This window comes from Lichenostomus cassidix, chromosome 2 (genome assembly GCF_008360975.1).
Source record: "Lichenostomus cassidix isolate B80296 chromosome 2, HeHo_3.0, whole genome shotgun sequence".
Taxonomy (NCBI): Eukaryota; Metazoa; Chordata; class Aves; order Passeriformes; family Meliphagidae; genus Lichenostomus; species Lichenostomus cassidix.
In genome coordinates, this window is record NC_139482.1 from 80,229,191 (window position 1) to 80,254,544 (window position 25,354).

Genomic DNA, 25,354 nt, shown 5'->3' on the forward strand with positions numbered 1-25,354 from the left:
CAGAAAGAACATCTACAAAAGCACCACACTACTGACATGCTCAGAACTGCAGCTCTGAGAAGGGGCCAAACCATACTCAAGCACCCCCTTTCTGGGAAGCTGCAGCCAGGCAGCATTCCTGCCTCAGGAAGTGCAGATGTGGAGTTTCCTCTCTCCTTCTCAGAAAGGATCACGAGACTGAGATGTGTTGAATTTACATTATTAACCACTCTGATGACAAAGTCACAGCACTGTTGGGCAGCAGCACCACAGTGCTGGGCACAGAAGAGGGTGTGCCACAGACTGGAGACAACAACTGGGAAAGAGTTTTAGCTGAAAGACTGTGACAATCCCACTCTTTACTTGATAGCAAGGCAATGTAAGTGTGATATTGCCTGGAAGGAAAAGTGGTGCTATGAACTTTTGTAAGCCGATGATCTTTGCCTCCCATCCAGTCAGTTTGCTCCTAGAAAGTCTGTAGCCACATGATTGTTTAATGATAACAGGAATGGGGTTTTTTCCAAGGAAAGGAAACCCCTAAGATAATTTTTAATAATTCAAAATGTTGTTGTTTACCAGAACAAAACAACTATTGATTCCTATCGATTTGATTTATAAGTAAACAAAATCAAATTGTTGTTTAATCTTTAGTCTTTAAAAAAATTTGCTTGGATACTTTGTTGAACTTCACTTCCATAATTTTGAAGAAATGGCGTTTTCCAGTGGAGATGGTCAGAGCATTTTCGCAGAGCTGTTCCTAATACTTTTGATAAAATGTGCTAGTGTTATCCAATGTACCTCAGTACAGCATAGATGAAAATGCAAGGGCAGCTGGGAAGTCTTCACTGCAAGTATCTTGTGTCACGTGATGTCAAAGATCCCCAGGCAAACGTAGCTAGAGACAGCAAATCTCACAAAGGGCTAAAAATCGCAGCTGAGTCTCAAATTCGTTGTGCAGGAAAGGGCTGTAATCTGCTAACGAAAAGCAGATGTACGAAAGTCATCCTGGCAGCTACATCTGTCATGCTGCCTCTCTCCCCCACTCTGCCTCGACAGACTCACTCTTCCTTCTAGTCATGTATGCTTTTTACATAGACGACAGAAATAGGCAAGCACAAATGTCAATCATGTGAAATTTATCCCTGAAGATAGTCCTTCTTTCCTCATCCTGCCTTACAGTCTGATTGAGTCCTATTGCTCCCTCAGTCCCTCGGGGAAATGCTCTCGGAATTGAGGCTAAGTACTGGACAGGAATCCTGGGCTTTCCCTGTGCAGACACGCATCTCCCCACACACCGACAGCACCCCGTGCTCCACGAGGGGACAAACCAGTGCACATCCTGCTCCTTAGGGCTCCTCTCAGGCATCCTGCGGCAGGAGCCTGCTGGAGGGCTTGCTGCCGTCTCTCACCGCTCTCCTCGCGTTGCAAGAGGGAACCGGGCTCAGGGGCTCCATGGTCCGGGCGGGCTGATGCTCCCCCTGCCCCGCCGCGATCGGGGTCTCTGCAGCGCCCAGCCAGGCACGCCCTGCGCTCACGAGAACAACCCTTGCTAAAGCTGGCGAGCAATTCAGGCCCGGGTATACTGAAGGGAAAGCCGGCTGTCCCTCAGGGACGGGACGCAGCCCCTGAGCGCAATTCCAGGGAGCGGAGCGCGGCCCCTCCCGGGCGGGGCGGGGCTGGGCTGGGCTGTCCCCGCGGCCTCCCGCCGGCAGACGGCGCCCGCGCCCCTCAGCACCGCGGCGCCCCCGGCGTTTGTTCCAACCCCCATTCCCGGCGTTTGTTCCAACCCCCATTCCCAGGGTTTGTTCCAACCCCCATTCCCAGCGTTTGTTCCAACCCCCATTCCCAGCGTTTGTTCCAACCCCCATTCCCGGCGTTTGCTCCCGTTCGCGCCAAGCAGGGAGCTGGGCGTGACCGCGCAAGGCTGGCTCACCGAGCATCAAAACTTCACGCTATTTACACATTTCAACAAGCAAGGACATCAGCACTCATTGGTTGCAAATTACGTAACTTTTGTATTAATTGCGACTCAACCCCCATTTGCTGGTTGTCTGTCGCTTCTCGTGTTAATCAGTCGGCAGACGCGGTCCTTCCCCCCTGAGCCTGGCGGCCGTTCTCAGCAGGTGGCCGATGAGTCGGTGGTGGCGATCGCCCACTGCCGGGATTACCATTGCCCAGTTACAGCTCAGCCCCGCTGACTCCGCTCCTGGAGCCTCTCGTCCGGACAGCCCATCCATCTTGGCATTGCCTTCCCTATTCTTTGAAAGACTAACCAAGCATCCGAGGCTAACAATGCAACTGCTTAGTCATAATTCTCCAGCTACCGGCTACTCATTTACAAAATAAAAGGCAGAGTTTCGCTCCAACCCTGCTCAGCTCGGTGCCGGCCCCTCCCTCAGCGATCGTGGCGCCGCTCCGCCCAGCTCCGTCACGGGGCCGCCCGGCGCAGCAATGGCGGCGCCCAGCGCCGTGTGGCTCGGCGGGGACCCGGTGGGTGAGGCGGCGGGGCTGCGCGGGGTTGCGCGGGGCTGGGCGGCGGGGCGGCGCTGACCTGTGTCCCCTCGCAGGTGGAGTGGGTGCCGTGTCCCTACGACGTCCATCACCGCGTCCCCCGCGCGTCGCTGGAGAGGCACGCGGCCTCCTGCCGGCTCCGCAAGATGGGATACTCCGCCGAGGAGGAGGTGGGAGCCCGGCTCGGGAAGCGGGGCGCGGGGCGGGCGCTCGGCGGCCCCGGGCCTTGACCGAGCCCTTTGGTCCCGCAGGCCGAGATGTACGACTCCAGCTTTTTCTACGAAAGCCTGAAAGTTCCCACCGTGGCCATGGGTGAGCGGCAGCGGGGGCTCCGCCTGACGGGGCGACATACACGGCTGGGGCTGAGGAGAGACCACGGGGGAGGGGCAGAGGGTGAGGGGCTGAGGGGAGATCCTGAGAGGGGACAGGATGAGGGGCTGAGGGGAGATCCTGAGAGGGGACAGGATGAGGGTCTGAGGGGAGATCCCCGGAGGAACAGAGCTGCCGGCTCCTCACGGCAGCACATCCCACTGCTTTCTCAGCAGTAAACTCCTCAAGGCGTCCTGAAAACCTTGAGTGTTTCCATCAGTAGGTTTATTTGCTCAAGTTGTAATTTGCAGTTTGCCTTAATTTACCGTTTTTATGCGTCTGTCACTGTGTAGTACTACTCTGTAGGTCGCTTTTATATTTTCATTTTAAAATGCAAGGAGGATCTGTTTTTTCCTCTTAGGAATTTCTTCCTGTGTTCTCAGTCCCCACTCTTGCATCAAATGCAGAAAGTATATTAAAATGCATGCTTAGAAGGTGGGGAAACTGTCCGTAGAATTTGGGCATAAAGCAGAGCAATATACATTTCTTTTTCCATATCCTTGTAATTCAGAAATATTTTTTTCCTTAATTTTCTCCCCTCATTTAAAAAACGGAATAGATGAAAATTACATTTTTAGTTCAAATGTCCCCTTACACATGAATAAAACTATGATGTTTTGCACCATACCGTAAGTCTCATAATAGAGATTGGGGAATAAAGCCAATATTGGGGAATATTTACTTGATGTAAATATTCTATGATTTTATTTTCTTCTCTGCTTGCAGATAAAGATCTACAGTTCCACATTGTTAAGCAGGCTAGAGCTCAAAATGCAAAGGAAGGTGCAGGCTACTGCGAAGGTAAGGAGCAAGCAAATACCAAGGTGACTTCACCACCTCTTCTGTGTAGAACTGCTCATGTCTTCTTCATTGCTGCTTCCTTCATTCCAGTGAGAGCTGCTGTGAGAAGTGATTTACTGACTTGTGAGGGATTTCACTTTATTAATTTTTAACATTCCTTCCCCTGCATATCTTGGAGCATGACTACTTTCTATACTTGGGGCAACCAGATGAGAGACTTTGAGTCTGTTGTGCTCATACCTCTGTTATCTTCAGGACTGGAAAAATCAAGCGACATGTGTATTACTATGTTGGACTGTTTCAAGACTGACCTAAGAAGCTGTGTAAGAACTATGCTAGCACATCTGCAGATGTGATGTTGTCCTTTGTCACTGTTGCAAGCTCAGTAATTCCCTTACATTTCTTTTTTTCTGTGGGTTTTTGGCAAGCCAAGGGACCAGGCTTGGACAGAGAGTCTTTGAGGGCTCAGATTTAGACAAAGTAGAAGAATAGGGCTACCTACGGAATCTGTAGAGTTTTAGTGTGTGATGGAGAAATTACTGCAACACCTGAAAGATACAGCATTTGCTCTCTGTAGACTTTGATTTGTTAAACATATATGGGCAGAAGGAAAAGTGCATTTGTCCAGCTTTTCTGAGAGTGAAATACAGCAGCACTTGCTTGGACACAGTTTTTTATGTTGTCTTTGTTTCTCTGGCATAGCAAATACAGGCTTAATGAACAGTTGGTTGGGAAGGAAATTTCCTGGAATGAGCACTGTATTTTGAGCACGTTGGGTGCATTCCCCTCTGTAAGGAAGTTGGAACTCATTAATTTTGACACAAGCACATCCAAGTAGAGAAGCAACAGATAAACCCTGTGTGAAGTGGTTCATTGCAAATGTGCACCAGTGAGCCACTAGATGCCAGTGTTCACTGCCCAGATTTCCCTGCAAACTTGCCTTTCCCTGAGGATAACAGTGAAACTGGATTGGTGGTTTTCATTGGGGCAACTTGGCCTATTGTAACATTTACTGACTTGCAATTGTTTGTTCAACTTAAAGTCTTTGGCAACAGAAACAAATGAAAATAATTTTTATTGTAAATTTCCTTTTGACTTACTGTATCAAAGGAAGTGATTTTCTTTGTTTTCTTTCTTTGTCAATTCTAACCATATTTAGAATATTATCATAGCTATATTGTAGAACAGGAAAGCTGGTCTTAATCACAAGTTGTGTAATTCTTGTAAAATCACAAGCATGCAATTATCAGCGTGTTTTTATGGACTTCTGTGACCCTGTAAGAACAATGTGTTTTAAAAGTAGAATTCAAGTTTTTGTGTTTAAATCTGTTTGTTCATGTTAGAACAGTTCTGGTTGAGGTTCCATGTACAGTAATGATGAAATATTGTATTTTAGGTTTGTTTGTAGAGTTATTGTGGTTCCTCTTTGGTGTGTTTAGTGCAAGCAGGATGTGAAAGATTGCCCAGCTTCCATTAAGAGCTGAATAATGTGGAGAAGCTCTAGGTTTGCTGTTGTGAAGCATGTTGCATACACCCTTCTAACATGTTGGCTCTTTTGTCTGCTTGGAGATGTGTGGGATTATGTTGGGGGAAGCAGGATTATGGAGGTCAGGTCAATGGTTGCTGGAAAATTGAATTTTGTCAAATTTGAATTTAGTCAAATTTTGAAAATTTGACTAAAATGCTTTCTTGCAGGCAATGCCCTAGAGTATTGCATCTTCCTTTAGGGAAGTCATATGACAGCTGTTGGAATGGATTGAGAATGGATTTATTTGTTTGGAGGCATATGTGTTTTAACTGGGCAATGGGAAAAATGAGTACCAGGCTAACAGTTCAGGGAAAGAGGAGTGTGTTTGTTTCCATAACTTTAGGTCAGTTATCTGACCTGATCTCTGGAGCACTTTGAAAGTGCCTTTGTAGTCCTTCTAGCTATAAATTCCTGTGGCAGTCTATTATAAAAGCTCTGTAGAGAACGTCACAGTGTGAGTGAGACTGATTCACACAGTGCTCAGTTATCTAGTCTCCTAGAAGCTTTCATTCTTGTTGGCAGAACAGGTGTTTTGCAGATAGTACTTCACACATTATTTTAGGAGTAAGATAAACCCACAAGGTAGAGCTGCAACCTCTCGTGATTTAGCTTGTAAGCCAAGAGCTGAAATTCATGGGAAATTACAGTGTCATTTTGATCCAATTTAGTAGAGTTCCTTCGTGGCATATGAAAACCTGTGTCTGTGTAAGCAGTCAAGAGGGGTTATCCAGGCTGTGTGGGGCGTGCAAGGGATTTGGGAGGGATCTTTGAGCAGTTTTTATCTTTTCAAATTAAGAAGGTTGAAACTTCTTACAGATACATAGGGAAAGGATGAAAACAGCATGGGAGTTTACTGCATTGTTTGTTGAGCTTCTTGGTGTTTTCCTGCATAATTACACTATTTTACAAATAACAGCTTTCTGTCCAACCTCCAGGATCTTACTCATTACTGCCTGTAGAAGTTCCACAAAACCACAAGCGTTTCACCTGTGACCTGACTCAAGCTGACCGCCTCGCTCTTTATGATTACGTTGTTGAGGAAACAAAGAAACAGAGGTCTAGATCCCAGACAATGGAAAATGACAGTGATCTCTTTGTGGATTTAGCAGCGAAAATCACCCAAGGTTTGAAGAATGATCTGTCGTTGAATTTATGGCCCAGAGCTTTCAGTTTGTCCAGTTACATGAGTTTGAAAAGCCAGACATAATTGGTTGTGCTATTTTTTTTTTTTTTTGTGGAGAGCATAGTGTTTTTAAAAGCCACAGCAAAGACCTGGCATCAGAAAATGCTTGTTTGATGTCTTTTATGATATTTTCCTTCTGGGAAAGTCTCACTGCTCTGCTCTTGGCACATGTATTGTGTGTATGTCAGTGGATGGATCTTCTATCTTTGTTGCAGCTGACTTCAGGTTGCTTAATGCTGCCAACGTGCTGTGCAGCTCAGAACGACTATTTGATGTAAGAGATGATGAAATTAAAGATCACTTAAGAATAAAAGCTGAACAGGAGAGGTTGGCAGTCGTCCAGGTGGAGCTCTTGAGCAATACATTTTGGTGTATTGGTCCAGGGCCCCTCATCCCCATTGAGTCATGGCAGTTTGTAACTGTACCAAGTACAGCAAAAGCATCTGTGTCACCCTGTGGGGCCCTGCTGTGCCTGGGAGGTGAGACAGTGCTTGTCATCTATGCAGGTACATTTTTTACAGAATCTGGCTTTCTCATTCTATTTCTTACTGTAATACTAGCTTTGAAATGATGGCCTGTATTTAAAGGCATTTGACCAAATTACAAGCCCATGAATTGGTGTGGATCATGGTTCGGAGATTCAAATCACATAATAGCATTTGCTTGGTGGCTTTTTAGTTGTGTGTAGAAGCTTGAGATAAATTCACCATAATTACTAAGTGCAGGAGAAACTTGAGAAAGAACACAATATATTTTATGTTCCTGAACGTACGAGGCCTGCATACCTGCAGATGCTAATGTCTTGCTAATGACCATTTGTTTTACTCCCAACTTTTTGCTAGATGATAGTCAGAAAGGTCCAAAGTCCCATCTGGAAATTCTGGCTGAAATGCGAGATTACAAAAGGCGGCGGCAGTCATACAGAGCTAAGAATGTTCATATAACAAAGAAGTCCTACACTGAGGTGAGATCTGAAAATAAAGGCTTTTTTGCACAGAAGTGCTTATTACATATCAGGATAAACAATTCTATACTCTTTCAAAGATAAAGAATATGTGTCTTTCTCTGCTTCTTGTACCCTGCTTTATTATTGTTGCAAACCACAGAGGAATGTTTTTGGTTTGTTGCAGCAAGTTACAAATAATGGACATTTCTAACTGATAAGTAAGTTTTGGATGTGAAAATGCCAGCAAGATATTGCTCACTATCATAAAATGGTGCTATTTAAATTTATGCTAAAACATGTTTCTGCAAAAAAGATTTTCCATTCAGACATCTGATGTATAAGGTTTTGGGGGAGATTTTTGTGGGGTTTGGGTTTTTTTGAGATGTTTACCGTTTGCCTAGTGCTAGTTTGAGCCCTACCATGACATGTTTATTTTTAACATATCTTAATCTCCAGGTGATTCGGGATGTGATTGGTGTGCATATGGAAGAGCTCAGCAATCAGTGGCAGGAGGAGAACAGGTTGGATAATGCAGAGATATGTGAAGGAGGGAAGTCAAAATCTTCAGGAAGGTATGCCACAGCTGACAGATTCTTCGGGCAAGGAGCAGATTGTAATTTTATCTTATCACCTTCTTCTAATAGCACATACCAACCTTATCTGAGTCATACGCAGTTTATTTTATACTAATTCTATTAAGTCTTGCTAAAAAAGCTCTGCCTGCATGAAGGATGGGGAAATATTAATAAGTATCTTTCTTTCAGAACTAAGTAGGTTAGTTTGCAAGTGATTCAGCTGAACAGGTAGTTTCTGGTGGAGCTGGGGGATGAGTAGTGCTTCCTCTATGCCCAAATGTGTATATATATTGTAGCTGGGTACAGAAGGACACTTGAAATTACAAGTAGACAATTTCTTACCCTTCCCTAGCACATGACATGTAGATATATTACACCTCAGAGTAAAGGTTTCCATAACATAGTAAATATGAGGCAGCTTTACAGTTCTTATCCCTGCAAATGCTGCTGTGCTAATTGGGAGTATGTTTTAGCTATGTGTATTTCTGCTGTGTCAAGAAACACTGCACACCCTTCCAAACATTTGTCACTGAAGTAAACATGGAATCATGATCGAGTGATAGCCTATTTGTGCCTCTTCAGCAGATATTTGAGAGGAGAATATTTTTGAAACAAACTAGACAGTGACACTGTTCTCAGAATTAAAATGAAGATGAATGGGTGGCAGAGCACTGGAACAGGCTGCCTGGGGTGGTTGTTGTCCTCTCTGGAGACATTCAAAACTCACGTGAACACATTCCTGTGTAACCTGCTCTAGGTGACCCTGTCTTGGCAAGGGGAGTGGGGTAGATGATCTCAGGATGTCCCTTCCAACCGTAACAATTCTGTGATTTTGTGACATCAGGACTTGGGTTCTCCACCTGTAGGTTGCAGATTAAGGCAGGTGGTTGAGGAGTTAAGATTTAAAACAAAACAGAGCAAACCCCTTCTACTGCCTCCTGTTTCACAAGCAGAGGTGTTAAGCCTGAGGAGCAGTGCTTGAAAGAAATGATTGGATTAAATAGTGTGCTGAGATATGCACATGTAAGAGCATGGACTTTGTGCCTCTTTTGGGAGGTATTGTGCTTCTTAGAGATAAAAGGTATTTCCTCTGTCTTACATTGTTAGTAGGTCATTATATAACAAAATTGGTACTGAAAACAGTGACTGAAACTATTTGTATTGATTAAAATCAATAAGCTTTTTTTTCAGAAGGGAAGACAGACGGTCAGCTTCAGTGGACTCCCGGCAGTCTGGGGGAAGCAGTAAGGATACAGAATGCACGAGACACAGGAGAGACAGCAGCAGGAGTCCAAGCAAACGAAGGAGGAGTCGTGAGAGAGGCAAAGACAGAGACTCCCGGAGAAAAAGAGAGAGGTGAGCAGAAATAATGACAGCTTACTCCTGCTTCTGAATCACGCAGCTGTAGATACTGTCTGTGAGAATGTAGTGCAGAGGTTGAGAATATCTAGTCCACTTAAAAGGCTAGACTCATCTCATGTGCAATATGATAAGCCAGTTGCACGAGGTTACTAATACTGAACAAAACATGCTGTGAGATCATAAACTGTGATCCAGGCTTCAGAATTTATTCTCACATCTGAAAAGCGGCACTTCCAACATCATGCTGCAGGACTGCAACAGTACTGTAATTTATTTTACTCCTTGACGAACATGGTTAAATGGGCTTACCCACAACTAAGTGCTTGTCATGTCTAATGCTGATTTCTGCCCCAGTTTGCTCTAGACCTTAATAAATATGATTGTTTCACTAATATGCATGCACTAGCCTTTCCATATTAGATACTTCAAAATAGTGCTGTTGCTCTTCAGTACTTCTGGACATACAATTTAGCAAAAGAAAACAAATCTAGGCCACACCTTCTAATACCATCAAAAAGGACGTATTTATATCTGCAGGACCACAGTGTGTGGGACCTGTGTTTGAGCAGAGATGAGGATTGTTATGCAGAAGAAATGCTGCCTTGTCCTTCATGTTTCTGGTAAATGCATTACATAACTGTGTGGATGGCAATGATGGCTTGTCTCAGAGCTGGCTTCATTGCACCATGATTCCATTCATCCTAAACTAATTGCCACTCTCACACTGCATGACAGGGCTTGGATTAAGGCAGCATGGAAAATAAACTGTCTTAAAGCAGTTTACTCTCTTTCCTTAGAGGAGGACATGACTACATTTAATGAGAACCTTCCATTTTCCAAGTTGTTTTTTTTCTCTTCAGACTCTGACACTGAGCCTAACAGCCCACACAATGTTTGTGCTTTTGTTTCAGGGAGGAAGACAAGTATCACAGCCATAAAAGAAGAAAGTAGAAACAAGAACCTGATGATTTTGTTTGTCAGCTGTTCAAAATATTACTTGCACAAGAACTATTGTTACTGCTGTTTTGCCCGAGACAGTCAAAGTGTGCACATAATAGTGGTGTTGCATCACACCTGTGCTGCTTGGAGACAAAAAAGTGTAAAGGTTTGTCAGGATGGAAGCAGTGTATTTCAGAAAATACGTAAACCTGTAGCATTCATACATGTATTAATAAATTATATTGATTTCTCATGTGTTTGAGTTTTGTCTGACAAGGCTGAAGAATAAAATCTACGAGAGATTGTACTTACTGGCCTTTCTGGCCCACAGGTAGTGGAGATAGAAGAGAGCTAATCCCTGGGGTCCAGGATCATTTACAAACAGGGAAGGCACGAAGAGAGCTCCCTTCCTACCTAACACTGTCACCTCTGGGTGACATCGCCTAATTACAGCATGGACCAGAGGGCAGATTGCAGAGTTCTCCAACAGGCTAAGACATCTTCAACTGCAGCTGGTGTTAAATGGACAATAACACCAAAGTTAGCATTCCCAAGCTCATGCTTGAAGAAAATTTGGGTCAGTATCATCTGGCAAAGGTGATGAGAATGTAGCTCTCCACAGAAGCTAGGGGGGAGGCACCAAGGGCACTTGGAATATTGCTGAGTACCATATTCAAACACCAGGTGCATCTCCTTCTAGCAGTAACTAGGAAGATTTCCCATCCGGTAGACTAACAGACAAATTCTGTATTTCAGAGGCACCTTTCCTAAAATACTTCTGTTTGATCAATGTGCCAGGAGAGGGCACTCCATGTTGCTCCTGGTTTTGGCTTTCTCAATCAAAGGGAATCTTTCCAGTTTTACTGTGGCCACTAGTATCCTCTTTCATACCTCAGTTGTTTCTGCAATTAAGTGTGATTATCTGTCACTAAATATGTGGTTTAATTCTGATGGATTTAGGCTTCTATACCTGCTACAGCAGTCCAACCAAACAACTCTGTGTCAGGTATTTCTCATCTACGTGACAAACACGGTAGCTTTTTCTGTCAGAAAACAAGGCACATTTTAAAGCAGATCTTTAATTTGACAAGTTTATCTAAGAACGAAAAAAGATATTTCAGTTCTGAAAGGTTCTAATTAGAGGGAAAACAATATGGAACCATTGCAGTCCTTTCTTGCGTTGGTTTTGTCTACCAGCTCAGCCACAGGGCTCTTGTTAAGTTCTTTCAGTAAGGCTTGGTAAAACGGTTTGTTTAGACAGAGGATGTCCAGGCAGACAAGGCAGTCCAACGACCAGCTGTATTTTCACAAGAGTCAAAATGAAGTCAGTGCTACAAGAAGTGTAATGAGAAATGCTCCAGTTATAGCTGCCCAGTCCCAACTGAATTCCATGTTTCACGTAACAGTCACAAGTGTAGGCAGGAAGCTCTGCAACAAAACAGCTTTTGCTCAATGTAAGCAGATGAGTGAAGGGGTCGCTCCCTAGGAGTGTCCATCAGTACTGGAGAGGCAGAACAGTATAACCATGTATTCAATTAATATCCCCTGAAGGGCCATCTCAAGAGTACAACAAAGAAAAGGAAATACCGGAGAAGAGGGTCATGTTGTTCTGAAATGTGCAAATTGTAGTATTTTGAACACAAATTGGTTTCTTGAACTTATTTATTCCTTCCTTTTTTTTTCCTCTCATGCTGAAGAGTAGGGTTGATCAATAAAATATGAAGGAGTATGGCAGGAAGTGTCTGATCAGCACCATGCCAGAGTGTTTGTCCCTGGAAAGGAATAAACCAAATGTTTTAAAACGACACTTTTACATGGTAAATCCTAGTGTATTGGACAAGATACAATTTACAGCTATATGAATTCCAAGCAAAAAGGGTGTGATTAAAAAGTGGTTCTTACTAAAAGTCATCAATCTGGTAACTAATGATGGAACAGTTAATTTGTATGCTCTTGTTTTGGAGCTCCTATGAACTTGGAGCTGGTGGCAATCTAAGACAGTGTATAGAGTTTGCGTGGCAATGTTTTTTGGGGGAAGTGGGCACCACAGTGGTGTCTTCTGTGAGCCTCTGAGAGAAGCTTCCCCCATGTTCAACAGAGCCAAGACAGCTCCAAGACAAACCCACTGCTGTTCAGGGCTGAGCCCAGCAGCAATGGTGGTAGTGTCTCTGGGGTCATGTGTCAGCCCCACTATGCACAGAAAGAACAATTCCAGATAGATGGTAGGAAGAGTTAAGTATCTATGCAAACATGCTACGTAGGCAGCACTCAGAGGACAAGCCTGTTACAGATCTTTTTTAATTGATCAAAGTGCATTTTGTGTGACCTGTGTGTGACTATGAATACAATGAGAGAATTCCCAGCCTCTGGTTTATGATCTGTGTTAAATAAAAAACAGTCCAGAAGATGCTGCTGGTTCCAGAACCAATAATATGCAGATGATACGTGCCTGTATATAATAGTTTCCTACAGGGAAATTATACCACCAGACAGTGACTTCAATATTTCAGAGAAAAATGGATAAATAAGAATTTATCTTTTAACAGCACAAACACTGAAGTTGATAAAAAACAGCTTTTGATGCAACCTTAGTCAACCCTACTCCTGTCATCGTGACTATTGCCCAAGGTGAAGATATACTATTCTTCTAAAATTAAAGACTCATGGAGAAGCCAGAGGCAATTGATACATTGAAATTCCATGCACGGATTTTTACTTACGCTTTTTCTTTAATTTCTTGGAGAAATACTTCAGTTTCTGTCTTGGATATCTCTCCATCAATACTGACCAAATATGTATAAATGAATGAGAATGTTTCAAAGGGAATTCGAGCTGCTCCACCTTCTGGGTCACGTGTTAAGATTTCGCAGGCCTGTTTCATTGAACTCAGTAAGGACTGCAGGGGGTTCCGGCAAGAAAGGAAAGGAAAACTATCAGAGCCATCAACATCCTTTGCATACCGTGACAAAATCCACATTATAAGCCATTAAAATTGAGGGTAAATGAGACGAAGGTATTATCACCATTGCCTAGCTTTCAACCCCGAATTTACTCTCTAGTGCAATGATGGAAACAATTACTGTAGTTCTAGTAGAGACAAGAGTAAAAATTACCAGAATCTTGTGATGATTAAAGATTGCATAGGATGATCTGAGCTCTGTCTCCAATTGGGCCAAATTGCTCTGTTCTGTTAATGTAAAAGCTCCAACACCACTGGATCTGGTGAGCAATATTTGTGTGTGTGTGTGTGTGTGTGTGTGTGTGTGTGTATTATCTCGATGGTTCTAAACGAATTCTCAGCAGCAGTTCAGACAGACAAATCTACAACCCCCAGAAAATGAATATGGGTTTGATGATTTTATTATGATATTATATCATATAATTTTTAGATTATGTTTTAGCTGATATTTACTGTTTCCCCTATCTTATGCAAGTTCCGTTTTAGTAGTTAGTAGAAAAACCACTGAGGCAAAAAGCATTTAAAGAATATTTCAGTTTAGTCAAAGGCCAGTAACATCCGAGTTACCTTTAAAAAACATGCCTCAAATTATTAGTTCAAAATATACTTTGAAAAAATCCTTTATTTAATATGGTATTGATAATCCAGTGCCCTATGCATGCTGAGCTATAAGGGGGAAAGTGTGGAAAAATTCAGCATTGGTTTCATTCAGTCAAAGGTAAGTTGGATGCCATTAAAGAAACACAAAATCAAAGCACAAAATCAAACCCACACAGGCCTTCTGTAACCCAAGTTGTAATATTTTTTACTGCAACTTTTTCAAAATTTACTCTTAGATATTCATTAACAAGCAAGCAATGACTATGCAAAAATTTCCTAACAGTAGAATGACAATACTTAAAATAAATGCAGTATCTGTTTAAGGTCTAGAACACAGGCCAGAGAAGTGTCATCTTACAACCCTTTAACAATTTTACTTAATGTATCTCCTCCCTTGGGAGGCTTCTCAGGGAAAACAGAGGCAGTTGACTCTGTGATGGCCAACCCTATATTTTGCATTTGGCTACCCCTCTACTGCCCTTTCTGGTCCTGCCACCCCAAACTGCCACTGTCTCTCCCCCACAAAACAGCAAAGTTATTCATAACCATTCTGCCACCTTTGAAAGACAATTTAACAGGCTACCTGTGTGGTCATTTCTCCAAGGCTTTTGTGAAAACACTTTGGTGCTTTACAAAAAAGATAATTCAGACTGGTGCTCCTAAGAAGCTCATACTTGTCTACTCTTGTATCTCAGCTGTGACCCTGTTTGAGTGTGAACACAATTTACAGCTGCAGGAAATGTAAATTTCTTGTGTGTGTCTTTCTCTCTGGTTTAAGAAACAGAAGTTTAGGTTTCATTAAGCAGTACTGAAATCAAATAATTCACTTAATATCCAAAAAGGTGGTGAGATGGAGGTAAATTTAGTCTGACTAGCTCCATCAGAATGATGCTCCTGTGACTCCATTTTTGGTTTTGGTTTTTTGGGGGGTTTTTTTGGGGCGGGGAAGGAAGTTGGTGTTTTTTAGATAAGTAATGTTGCTGTTACTATTTTTAAGTGAAGAAAAGAGCCCAAACTACAAGATCATTTTGGGAGGAAGAATGGAATGAAGAAATACACAACTGAAAATAACACAAATAAATATAGACATATATACACACACAATTGCATCACCAGGCCAGGTCAACATTCAGGGTTTGCAGATATTGCAACATTCACAAAATATTGTTTTGTATGTATTTTCTTTTTAGTACCTCTTCTTCCCTACTGTAGAAATCATTAAAAGTATTATGCATCCTAAGAACATCAGCTTAATGCATTTTATAATCTTTCCTTCTGTTGAAATGCTCTGCTGAGATTTTATTACTGACGTTAAAAGAATTAAGTGTAGATTTAGTAACATTAACTGCTGCTGTGAAAATTTAATTGGCTACACAATCAATTACAAATTGGTTCTTTAATTTCTCCCTCCAGTTCTCCTCCATAGACATTTACATTGATGCCATCAGCATCATTCCTCTATCATCCTGTCTCACATGGCATGAGCTCTCTGCAGACATGCTTGTTCTTCTACTGCCACTCCTGTAAACAGAGGACTTAGCCATTCTTCTGGGTAAGTTCCCCTGACCAAAATCTGATTTGCATCAGAAGCAAACACGCAAGCCACTTTGCCAGCTGCTGCAAAAGCAAAAGCAATCACCACTCCCCAAATCCATCTACATTAATTGTTCTATGGCCTATCTTGTATATGATCCTAGGCAACCACTTGTGTTTGGATATGAGGGCTCCTGCTGTGAACGTACCCCACCAAGCACGCTGCACCCAAGTGCCAGAAACTTCATCCATTCCACCTTGTCATCAAACTTGTCCAATTTCAGGATAGTTTCCAGCTGCTCCTCTGGCAAGCCCAAATGCTTCCATTTTCCCCTCAGGTCTGCAACAGCCACCGTGCCTTGGGAAGAAAGCTTTGAACGAAATCATGGTACCACAATAAGAACTCCAAAAACCAGAATGAATTTAAGAAATACAGTGCTTCCCCAAAATACTTCAAATACTTGAGAGTCTCTCTCTCCAACCATCTCAATACATCAGCATTCCTCAGCAGCATCAAACATTTGATAAAGAACAGCTTGTACCTGTTTGTGCAAGACTTTAAGGAGTCCTGGGGTCAAACCTGTTTTCTTTGTTGGTAAAGGCATTTCAATCCTCTCCTTCACAGGAAGGGGTTCACCTTTAGACAAGGCTGAAAAATACCTAAGTGAATGAGAGAAGAGCAACACATCTCAATGCCCATGGCCATTACAAACTGCACAGAAGTAAATGCTCTTACAGTTCAGTCTAAGAATCTGCAGGCTCCCCCACAGGAGCAGCAGCACTTGGCAAGCTGCCCACATGCACAACCCCCATTTCCCTGTGCCCAGAAACCACAAACTTTAGACTTCACGTGCTCCTTTTCATGACACTCTAATAATTCTTAAGGTATTTAACTTTGTGCATGATATACTCAGCACTTTTGATTGATGAACCTGAGGACTCATCTGTTTAACATTCCCTTCATGCACTACCCAAAATGTACATCTGCCTATTCACACTGCAACTCTCTCATCAGCACTTCTGCTATTTCTGTCCACTCCACAATAAAATTTAAGAGTAGAGCATAAAGGGCATTAGACGCACATCCTTTTAATTACCAGGCTGCCACAACCTGAAGAACAACTGCCTCTGCATTAACTGGCCAGCAATCTGAATTGTGCCAAGAAAACCCAGTTTTCATTTAGGTGTGTCTAATTTTAACTGTGCAAATACCTGCCAAATAGCGCAGCTAGCAGCACTGCAGAACTGAATTGGTGTGATTGCATAGCAATAGAAGCACAGTATGTATATACATGTAACACCTGGGCTATTTTTCAGCCAGATCCCTTTCCCCACCTCATTCTTCACAGGGACAAGCACTACAACACCAGCAGCACGTGTGAAGCTACAGCCTTGCTCTGCTTTGTGTGTCTCCCACGGGCATATCTTGCTCCTCCGCTTGAGTGCTCTTACACCGGAACACATTCCAGAAAGAGGGATGTGCGATCAGCAGCAGCCGGGGGGCTCCTCCCTCTGGGGGAGAGGTCTGGGGCGGTGGCATGGCCTTGGCAGTGCCACGCTGCCCCTGCTGTCACTAGCCCCCCCGTCTCAGCAGGCTCCAGCTACAGAAGTAGGCTGCACCCCACCTCCATCACATCACTAAGAAATGCCACACCATTTTAAAATGGTGCTGCTGGCTTTCTCCAACACTGCAGCTGTTTCTTCAGATTATTTTCATTTTAACAGACAAGCCAGACTCCAGTTTAGCTTTGTTAACAGCCTTCCCTCCCTTCATGCACACAGTACAGACATTCTCCTATTCCCCCAGCTGAGAACATCTCACAGATACCTTTCAAGAGCTTGCCCACAAACCACAGGACAGAAAAAAATTATAGTGAGCAGTTGAGGTAAAAGGAAAAAAAATAGAAGTTAAAGAAGAAACATTTAATTTAATTTAAACATCTAAATCAACTTTATAGCAAGAGATTTATTATGTTGATCATCTCCTCAAAGGTGCAATTTTTCATGCACTTTTCCCAGAAAGAAAGAAAAGAAATGTAACCAAGCTTAAGAACTTGAAAGCTAATTTCTATTTTTCCTCTAAATTTCAAGAATTAAATCTCAGATGAGAGAAAACCCAACCCAACCCAACCCAAAAAGAAAAAGGAAAGGACTGGTCTTTCAGATATAAAAACTAATAACAAAAATCAAATTAAGATGCTTTTTTTCTGTGTGGAAATCCAGCTATTTCAGAAGTAAGCCGGTCCTAAATCTCAAGGAAACAGAAAATAAAGTACCACACTGTTTTTAAAAGGCTTACATGCTGCATGAATACACAGAAGTGTATGCAATGTATGTGCTTATTTAATATTCAAAGCCACATCCACTATACAATAAAGAGGAGCAGTGAGATTTTGAGGGTCCATATGTACAGCTCTCTGTTGCTATGTGAACATCGTACTTACGCAGCTGCCCACTGCAGAACGTCATAAGGCTGAGTCCTAATAGCAGCTTTAGTAAATTGCTTCAGAATATCAGGTAGCTCCGGGGGGATTTTGATCTGCTGAGCACAAAACATGGTTTCTGGAAGAGGCATGGTGTCCAGTCACAAGCACCTGAAAGAAAGAAACAGCAGTTCACAGACGCAGAATGTGAATGAACTGTGTGCACATGGGAGTGTACAGTGCCTATCCTCAAATTCCCTCCTGTCCTACTCTATAGCTGGGGCTGCTGCAGAGCCCTGCACAGCTCCAAAAAACTTTAACTTTGTGGCAACACCAAGTAAGACAGTGGAGCTTGGGCACCAATCACAGCTCTGGGTGAGGAGACCTACTACTTTAACAGGTATCTTCAGACAGTTTGAAACAGATTTTTCTCCTCAAATATACCACAACACAAATTTGTAAATGGGCAGTGCAGACAAGTCACACCAAACATGCCAACATGAAAGCTATCTACATTGACAACTCACTACCGCATGCCAAGGAAAATCTTGGCATTTTTGTACAGATGCCAGAATATGCAGGCGACCAAGTTTCTACTGTGTTTCCATATTCAAAATATGCTCTAGCAAAACGTTACTAATTTGTGCTTGCAACAGACTTGACATCAAACAATGACAGTGATGAACAAAACATTCATGCGTGCTGCAAGCATGCATTGCACTGTGCTCATACAGCTCTACAGGTGTGTTCGTCTCATTCAGGATGTAACTAATTTGTTCCCTGTTCCTTAGGATTCAGAAGAAGGGACAGAGGTAGGTCATTGTATGGTCCTTCTCCCATCACAGAAATGGGGCACATTTGCTGGGAAATGAGTACTCTCTTCATCATCTCCAGGACAAACTATGGCCTGCTTAAATTGATTTAGCAACAAGATCAGAAAATCCATTAGTTATTTGCAGAAAGGAGGAGCAGTGAAAGCAAAAGCATCAGGAAAGAAACCAGAGTAACAGAATCCTCTATCCCTTTAGACTTTTTTAAATTTTAAGATAAAAATAAGAGTACCTGCAGGTGGCTTTCTCACGTGAATTTTCCTGTAGTGGAAAAAACCATAAATTAAAAGTCAGTGACAGAGCAGTGGAGCTGCTGTGACTCAAGGCTCCTTTGAGGATCAAACCATACTTAGAACTTTATTTATGGAGATGTGCAGACAGGGTACAGCATCTTCATCACTCCAACGCAGCCAATTTGCATCAGGAACAGACTTCAAAGTGTGCATTTAATTACCACATTGGTCATGCGCTTTCAATAATGATTCAAAAATACACCTCAAGCCAAGAAGCTGAAGGCAAAAAAGCTGAGGATTTCAGGACAACAGAAAAACTTCGAGGAAGGAATACAGGTGTGTCTGCATTTACCCTCAGAAAGCAGTCAAATAAAAGAATAAAAATATAATCAGGAAAAAAAAAGCAATGCAAGAGCTGCCTTTCTACAGGAAGCCATTAATTACAGAGTCTCGCAGAAGGGCAGAGGGTGGCAGAGACCTCTTGGAGGTCACTTGGTCTCACCCTGCCCAACCTATGAGCAGGCTGCCAAAAAGACATGTCCGGGGGGGTTTCGAGTATCTCCGAGGATGGAGACTCCACAGCAGCCCTAAGCAACCTGTGCCAGTGCTTGGTCACCCTCACAGGGAAGAAAGGGTTTCCTGATGTTCAGAGGGAACCTCCTGTACACCTCATCACCTCATGATCACAGCAAAGCAGAGCCAGGTCAGCAGCCTCTGCACCCCTTCGCCATCACGGGTTACTCTCGCTAGAAACACAGATCAGCTCATCACTTTCACTTCCTATTAGCGCTTATTTTTTTTCCCCCTTTCACGCACCCACAACCAGGCCCAGGTGCTCAGGACACAAAGGCAAGGCCAGCAAGCGGCCGCGCCGCGGGTGCCCCGAGCTGTGGGGAGGCAGCGCCGGCGGTCACCGGCCCGGCAAGGCCCTCGCAGGCCGGAGGGAGCCCAAGGGTCACCGCACGGCCCCAGCCTGTTCCCCCGGCCAGCACCCCGGGGCTCGGGGAAGGCCCGGGCACCGTCCCTCACCTGCCCCGCTCCGCGGCCCCGCTGCCCGGCAACGCGCAGGGACGGAGGGAGGGAGGGGCAAAGCCTGATGGCGGCGTGCTTTAAAGGGCAAGAGCAGCACCTGTTTTGGACAAACTTCTGAATGCATTCAAACCATGGATGAGGGGATTGAGTCTACCATTAGCAAATTCACGGACGCCAGCAAGGTGGGTCGGAGTGGGCGAGAGGGTACAGCGGCTGTACGTGAGCCAGCAGTGTGCCCAGGTGGCCAGAAAGGCCGATGGCATCCTGGCCTGTATCAGCAATAGTGCAGTCAGCAGGATGGGGGAAGTGATTCTTCCCCTGTACACGGCCCTGGTGAGGCTACATCTCGAATCCTGTGTCCTCTCAATTCAGGGAGGGCACTCAGGTGCTGGAGGGTGTCCTGAGAAGGGTGACAAAGCTGGGGAAGGATCTGGAGCACAAGTCCTGTGAGGAGCAGCTGGGGAAGCTGGGGTTGTTTAGCCTGGAGAAAGAGTCTCAGGGGTGACATTATTGCTCTCTACAACTGCCTGAAAGGAGGTTGTAGCTAGGTGAGGATGAGCATCTTCTCCCAGACAACCAGTGACAGTCTTAAGCTGTGCCAGGCCCACATTAATGTTGGACATTAAGAAGAATTTCTTCACAGAAGGGGTGATTAGACAGTGGAAGGGTCGAACCAGGGAGGTGGTGGGATCACCATCCCTGGTGGTGTTTAAGGAAAGACTGGATGTGGCACTAAGTGCCATAGTGTAGTTGATAGGGTGGTGTTCAGTCATAGGTTAGTCTTGATCTCAGAGGTCTTTTCCAACTTAATTGATTCTGTGAACATCTTTGCACCACATCACTGGCAGAGCCCATGGTGGGGACACTGGTCCCTGAGTGCCTGAGCTCCCTGCAGCCCGCTGGCCCCTGCATGTCCCCTGGCCACAAGGATGCCCTGCTGAGTGAGCAGGGTTAGGGTGGCATGTCCATCTTGGCTTTGGCATTCTCGCACCTCCCTTCCTGGCTTAGATGAAATGTCAAGAAAACACTGACTGAACTCAAAAGGAGACAAGGCAATCTATCCCCCAAAATTCCCTTGACTTGCAGTAGCTGCTGCTTCCAAGGACAGCTCAGCCACAAGCAACCTCTGCTGGTCAGGCTCCACAGTCCTGGACATTCAGGACAGCAGCACCACTGAGGATCTGCCACCACCGAGAGCAGCACAGCCAGTGCCAGCTGGTTCTCAGCACCTGCTGCTCCAAATTGACACCATGAGGCAGCATGGACTCTCCCACCACTCCAGAATGCTAAGGAATGAAAATGCCCTCTCTGCCTCAGAGGTGGACAGCTACAAGTCTTCTTTCCATTCTAGATATAAACAGGACCAGAGGTAACCTGAATGGCATCCTCTGTAAAGACACCAGCTCTTGGTTACAAAGCAATACCCCTCCTGTACCTTCTAATATGGACTGTACATAGCCCAAGCACTCAAATGAACTTGGTAATAGGATTATTCACTTCAGAAAGCCTTCACAAGCCATTGCTCCAAAGAAACTTGGGTGCTGCATGCTTGAAATAGGCCAAGCAGTTACTGCAGAAGCACACAATCTTACTTGAAGGTAGGCCTTTTTAATCCACATGTCCCCACTGATGAACATATAAGGCCATGCAGGACCAAGATAAAATGGTGGGCTCTGGAAAGCAAAAAGCACACATTTTAACAACTGTTTAATTTTCCATAAAATATGAATACTTAGCATAAGCTACAGGCTAATTATTTGGCCTCAAAGTACTTTGCAGATTCCTGAAAGTAAATTAAGATGGTAAACTCTAACATATAATGGCATACCAATCCTTTAGCTGTTTTAAAGCATCTACTCATTTAAGAAAACTATAGCAAGAAAAACTTGAAGCAAGCATTATCCTGCAGGAACCTACAAAATAGAATTCAATTAAATTGATTTCACAATGCAGTTTTTTGAAGGTGTCTAGCGATAACTGATAAATAGCAAGTTTCATATTATCTCTCATCTGCAGTCCTTGCACACACGCAAATCTATCCTTAAAATGCTTAAAAAGTAAATGTCATACTCTCAATTCTTCCAGCAATTTGGTCCAGTGCAGTGAAATCATGCATAAAGCTGCCACACTGTATTATGGGAAACAGCAGCATGTAAGTAGAATGTTTTTTCTGTATTTAATGAAATGTATTTTCATAGAATCATAGAATCATAGAATGGCCTGGGTTGGACCTTACAGATCGCCTAGTTCCAACTCTCCTGCCACGGGCATGAGCACTTTAAGTAGACCAGGTTACTCAGAACTCCATCCAACCTTGCCTTCAACATTTCCAGAGATGGAGCATCCACATCTTTTCTGGGCAACCTGTTCCAGAACCTCATCACCCTCACAGTAAAGAATGTCTTCCTAACATCTAATCTAAACCTACTCTCTTTCAGTTTGAAGCCACTCCCCATTGTCCTGTCACAACATGCTCTTGTAAATAGTCTCTTTCTATGAATCCATGCTGCTTCCTAGAACTATTTCCCCTCACTGTATAATACCAAGTCTTGTATATAAAGAACATAAAGTATATCCACAAATGCAATTGTTGCTTTATAGCAGCACTGACAGAAATGCTGCTATATAGCAGCATAGCATAGAATTTCCGCTGCTTCCTACTTCCATGACTCCTGCTCACTAATCAAAATATCCCATGTACTCTCCATTCTAATGCAGCAGTATTTTTAGACTGATCATATTCCTTACCTAACTCTAGCAAGCCACTTATGCTATTTGTGTTGGCTGAAGATGGCACACCAGTGCAGCTCTGCACTACTTAGGTTCTAATACAGAAACTCTATCCAATATAAATAAAAAAGCTTTGCAGTGTTCCTTGCTTTTGTAAGCAACAAAAAATTCTAAGTAAAACTAGCATCCTTTTCCAGGAAGACAAACAGCCCTTGAAAGGCAAGTAAGGTTAAACACCATCCCCTCCTCCCACACCTGATGCCAGGCAACTCCAGATGTTTGACTTCTTACATATGGAAAAAAAGTGCCTCTGCAGCTTTGGTGTTGGCCACTACTCAACAGGTAAGAGACAATAGCAGTTAAGCAGATAAGCAAAAAAACTGATGTGCAGAGCTGTGAAATTATCTTGTCATTGCTTTATCTCTCAGTTTAGAGAGATAAACTCAAAACATTCAGTTTATTTTGTATTTGACCTCTAGAAATACAATCTCTTAAAATTTTTCATTATTGAGTAACTGATTTCACCACAGCATTTCTCAATTTATAGTGACTTCTTAATGAAGAATTTAAAACCAGAAGCCCAACTTAAAAAAAAAAAAATTGCTGTTATCGATGTGATTCTTCAGTTCCAGTTACCTAATTAGGAACTGAAGTTCCTGAGTGTGAGAGATCTAACTTACCATTATGGTTTGTAAAAGTTGTTTCCTCATCTGTTTCAGAAAACAGCTTCATTTTGCATCCTGAACTCCATTATACTACCAAGATTCAATTCCTTGTTTAATGTTTTTACTATCTGTATCATAATTTCTGCCAAGAACCTCGCTCACTGGCCAGGCTGTACAGTGGCCATTATTCCCAAGGCAAGCAGAATAAGAACATTGACCCAACTGCAAAACCTTTCCAATCTAGCTGTTCTAAAAAAATGGACAGTGAAGTTCAAGGAAACAAAATTAGGCTGATCAGCATGCCAGGCAATCAAAACCCAGTCATTTGTGCTGTATTAAGTACAGGCCTTTGTGAGGCTTTTTACAGTTCTCTGAAGAACAGTGTGGCTGCTGTGAAGACTTTTATGAACACCTTTACACAAGAATAGAGGAAGGCGAGGAAAGAATTAATGCACTCAGCTGAAAAATGATGTGAGCACCGTAATAGGTTGGAGTTGGCATTGTACTGAGGAAGCTACTGACACAAAGCAGTTACAGGTACTGAAGGGCCCTCAGAAACAAGATCAAGTAACTTTGGCTTCACTCAATAGAGAAGGGGGAGACAGAACAGATGCAGAGTTATAACTATTTTTAATCAATATAAAATAATCTGTGTAAAAACAGTCAAAGCCATGCTGCAATTAAGTTCTTTCAATATGCACAAGATAGCTACAGAGCCATCTGACAGTTCTTGGGTCAAGGCCTGTGGAACTAACAACAGCATTAGATTCTCAGCACACGAAGGGGGATAAAATTGAGCCAGTACATACTGCCAGCCCCGTCGTTCAAGACCAAGATCAACATGAATTGTGGTGGAAGAGCACACACAAACACACACACACAAACACCCCTGTCTGTCCCACTTGGAAAGTAACAGAATCCCATACCATTCTGCATCACTCCAGCGCAGATGGAAGCCACAGGTACAGTGCTCATTGTCTGTCTCTGAAACAGCCCCTTAACTTACATGCTTACTTATCACATTTCTGTGCCAGAGGAGTACACAGCACACAATAAGGCAAACCATTGAAATTTAAAACAATTTATAAAGTACTGTTATTTAATTTCTGTTCTCTACAACCTCCGCATTCTTTCCAAAAATGTGTAAAAATAAGATGAGGAGATGAGATTTCTGAAAAGCTCACAAGGGACAGTTTTGGAAACAAACTTCACTTTGCCTAGGATCTGTAAAGCAGTGCAAATGCCAGCACAACAGTTGGATTCGAAACCAGTTTTTCATAAGAAAAAAGCAAATACACATAATGTAAGCTACATCAAAATAGCTGCAGTTCACATTGCATGACTGGCCTGATTTGTTTATTCTTTCATGACTTGTAAAATACCAGTAGTAAGAAACAGCACAAAGGCTTTTTCTTAATAAATTTTAATATTAAGACCAGTTTGTTTGGATAAAAACACAGTTACAAGTACCACACTACTGCAAATTCTGCATGATGCACAGTAGTGCTTGCAATATTTGAGTGGCAAGACCATTTTGGAACTGTTTGTGAAAGTAAGAATGTATGTTACCAGTGAATTTATTATTGTGAAAATATATCTGTCCCACAATGTACACCACTGTAAATAATCAAATGCAATATTTACGCACATCAAAAATATATGGGGTGAATATATACTCAGTTTTGCATTAAATCAGCAACAGTGAATGAAAGAACTATTTTGGTGATTTTTCTATGATTTCATTTCACTGGAAATTTCCCAATAAATCACTCCAAAGGGTAATATTTGTGGTTCAAAACCATCAGGACAACAGTAATTCTGTAAAATAGTATGGATCTGATAGTGACAGCCCAATCCTCCTGCCACTAAATTCAGATGCATTTGGCTTGTGCTCGCTGCCTTAGAACATGAGTCCAGACACCAAAAAAATGAACTACCACCATCACAGCCTGGACTGCATTAGCTCATAGCATGTCAGATCAGAGATGCAACATCAATAAAAGGAGATGACAGTTTAAAAGCACCTGCCAGATTCTCAAGTATTACTTATATACACACATGGTAAAGTACAGAATACTGAAGGAGAATGTACTGAATAGCAAGTTAAATGTTCCATCGGTTTTCTCATTACTGCAATGGATATTCACATTTCCCGC

General features: G+C 43.1%; 2 protein-coding genes and 1 long non-coding RNA gene across 8 annotated transcripts; 2 read left to right on the forward strand and 1 right to left on the reverse strand.

Moving 5' to 3' along the window:
• The first annotated feature begins 1,875 nt into the window (after positions 1 to 1,875).
• On the forward strand, positions 1,876 to 10,446 carry SNRNP48 (small nuclear ribonucleoprotein U11/U12 subunit 48). Of its 2 annotated transcripts, none has more exons than XM_085052143.1 (9): positions 1,876 to 2,469; positions 2,547 to 2,660; positions 2,742 to 2,802; positions 3,586 to 3,660; positions 6,124 to 6,312; positions 7,214 to 7,335; positions 7,774 to 7,889; positions 9,087 to 9,248; positions 10,166 to 10,446. In XM_085052143.1, exons 1-9 carry the CDS (start codon positions 2,431 to 2,433, stop codon positions 10,203 to 10,205), a joined length of 918 nt encoding a protein of 305 aa, XP_084908269.1. In that variant the 5' UTR covers positions 1,876 to 2,430; the 3' UTR covers positions 10,206 to 10,446. The 2 variants fall into 2 exon arrangements, with proteins under 2 accessions (XP_084908269.1, XP_084908268.1); XM_085052142.1 differs by having other exon boundaries at positions 1,881 to 2,469; positions 9,084 to 9,248.
• Positions 10,447 to 11,252: 806 nt separating this feature from the next.
• Positions 11,253 to 22,745, reverse strand: ROPN1L (rhophilin associated tail protein 1 like). 5 transcript variants are annotated; one of them, XM_085052147.1, is made up of 7 exons: positions 21,396 to 22,745; positions 18,773 to 18,799; positions 17,730 to 17,882; positions 15,828 to 15,945; positions 15,495 to 15,656; positions 12,914 to 13,089; positions 11,253 to 11,965 (listed from the first exon to the last, which is right to left on the reverse strand). In XM_085052147.1, the coding sequence occupies exons 3-7, from the start codon at positions 17,858 to 17,860 to the stop codon at positions 11,902 to 11,904; spliced, it is 651 nt and encodes a 216-aa protein (XP_084908273.1). In that variant the 5' UTR covers positions 17,861 to 17,882; positions 18,773 to 18,799; positions 21,396 to 22,745; the 3' UTR covers positions 11,253 to 11,901. The 5 variants fall into 5 exon arrangements, with proteins under 5 accessions (XP_084908273.1, XP_084908271.1, XP_084908274.1 ...); XM_085052145.1 differs by lacking the exon at positions 21,396 to 22,745 and adding an exon at positions 19,801 to 19,865; XM_085052148.1 differs by lacking the exon at positions 21,396 to 22,745 and adding an exon at positions 19,588 to 19,755 and having other exon boundaries at positions 15,543 to 15,656.
• Positions 19,851 to 24,311, forward strand: LOC146441666 (uncharacterized). The gene is made up of 3 exons (XR_014850012.1): positions 19,851 to 19,985; positions 22,731 to 22,875; positions 23,253 to 24,311. It is a non-coding gene; the product is annotated as an uncharacterized LOC146441666 (long non-coding RNA).
• The last annotated feature ends 1,043 nt before the right edge of the window (positions 24,312 to 25,354 follow it).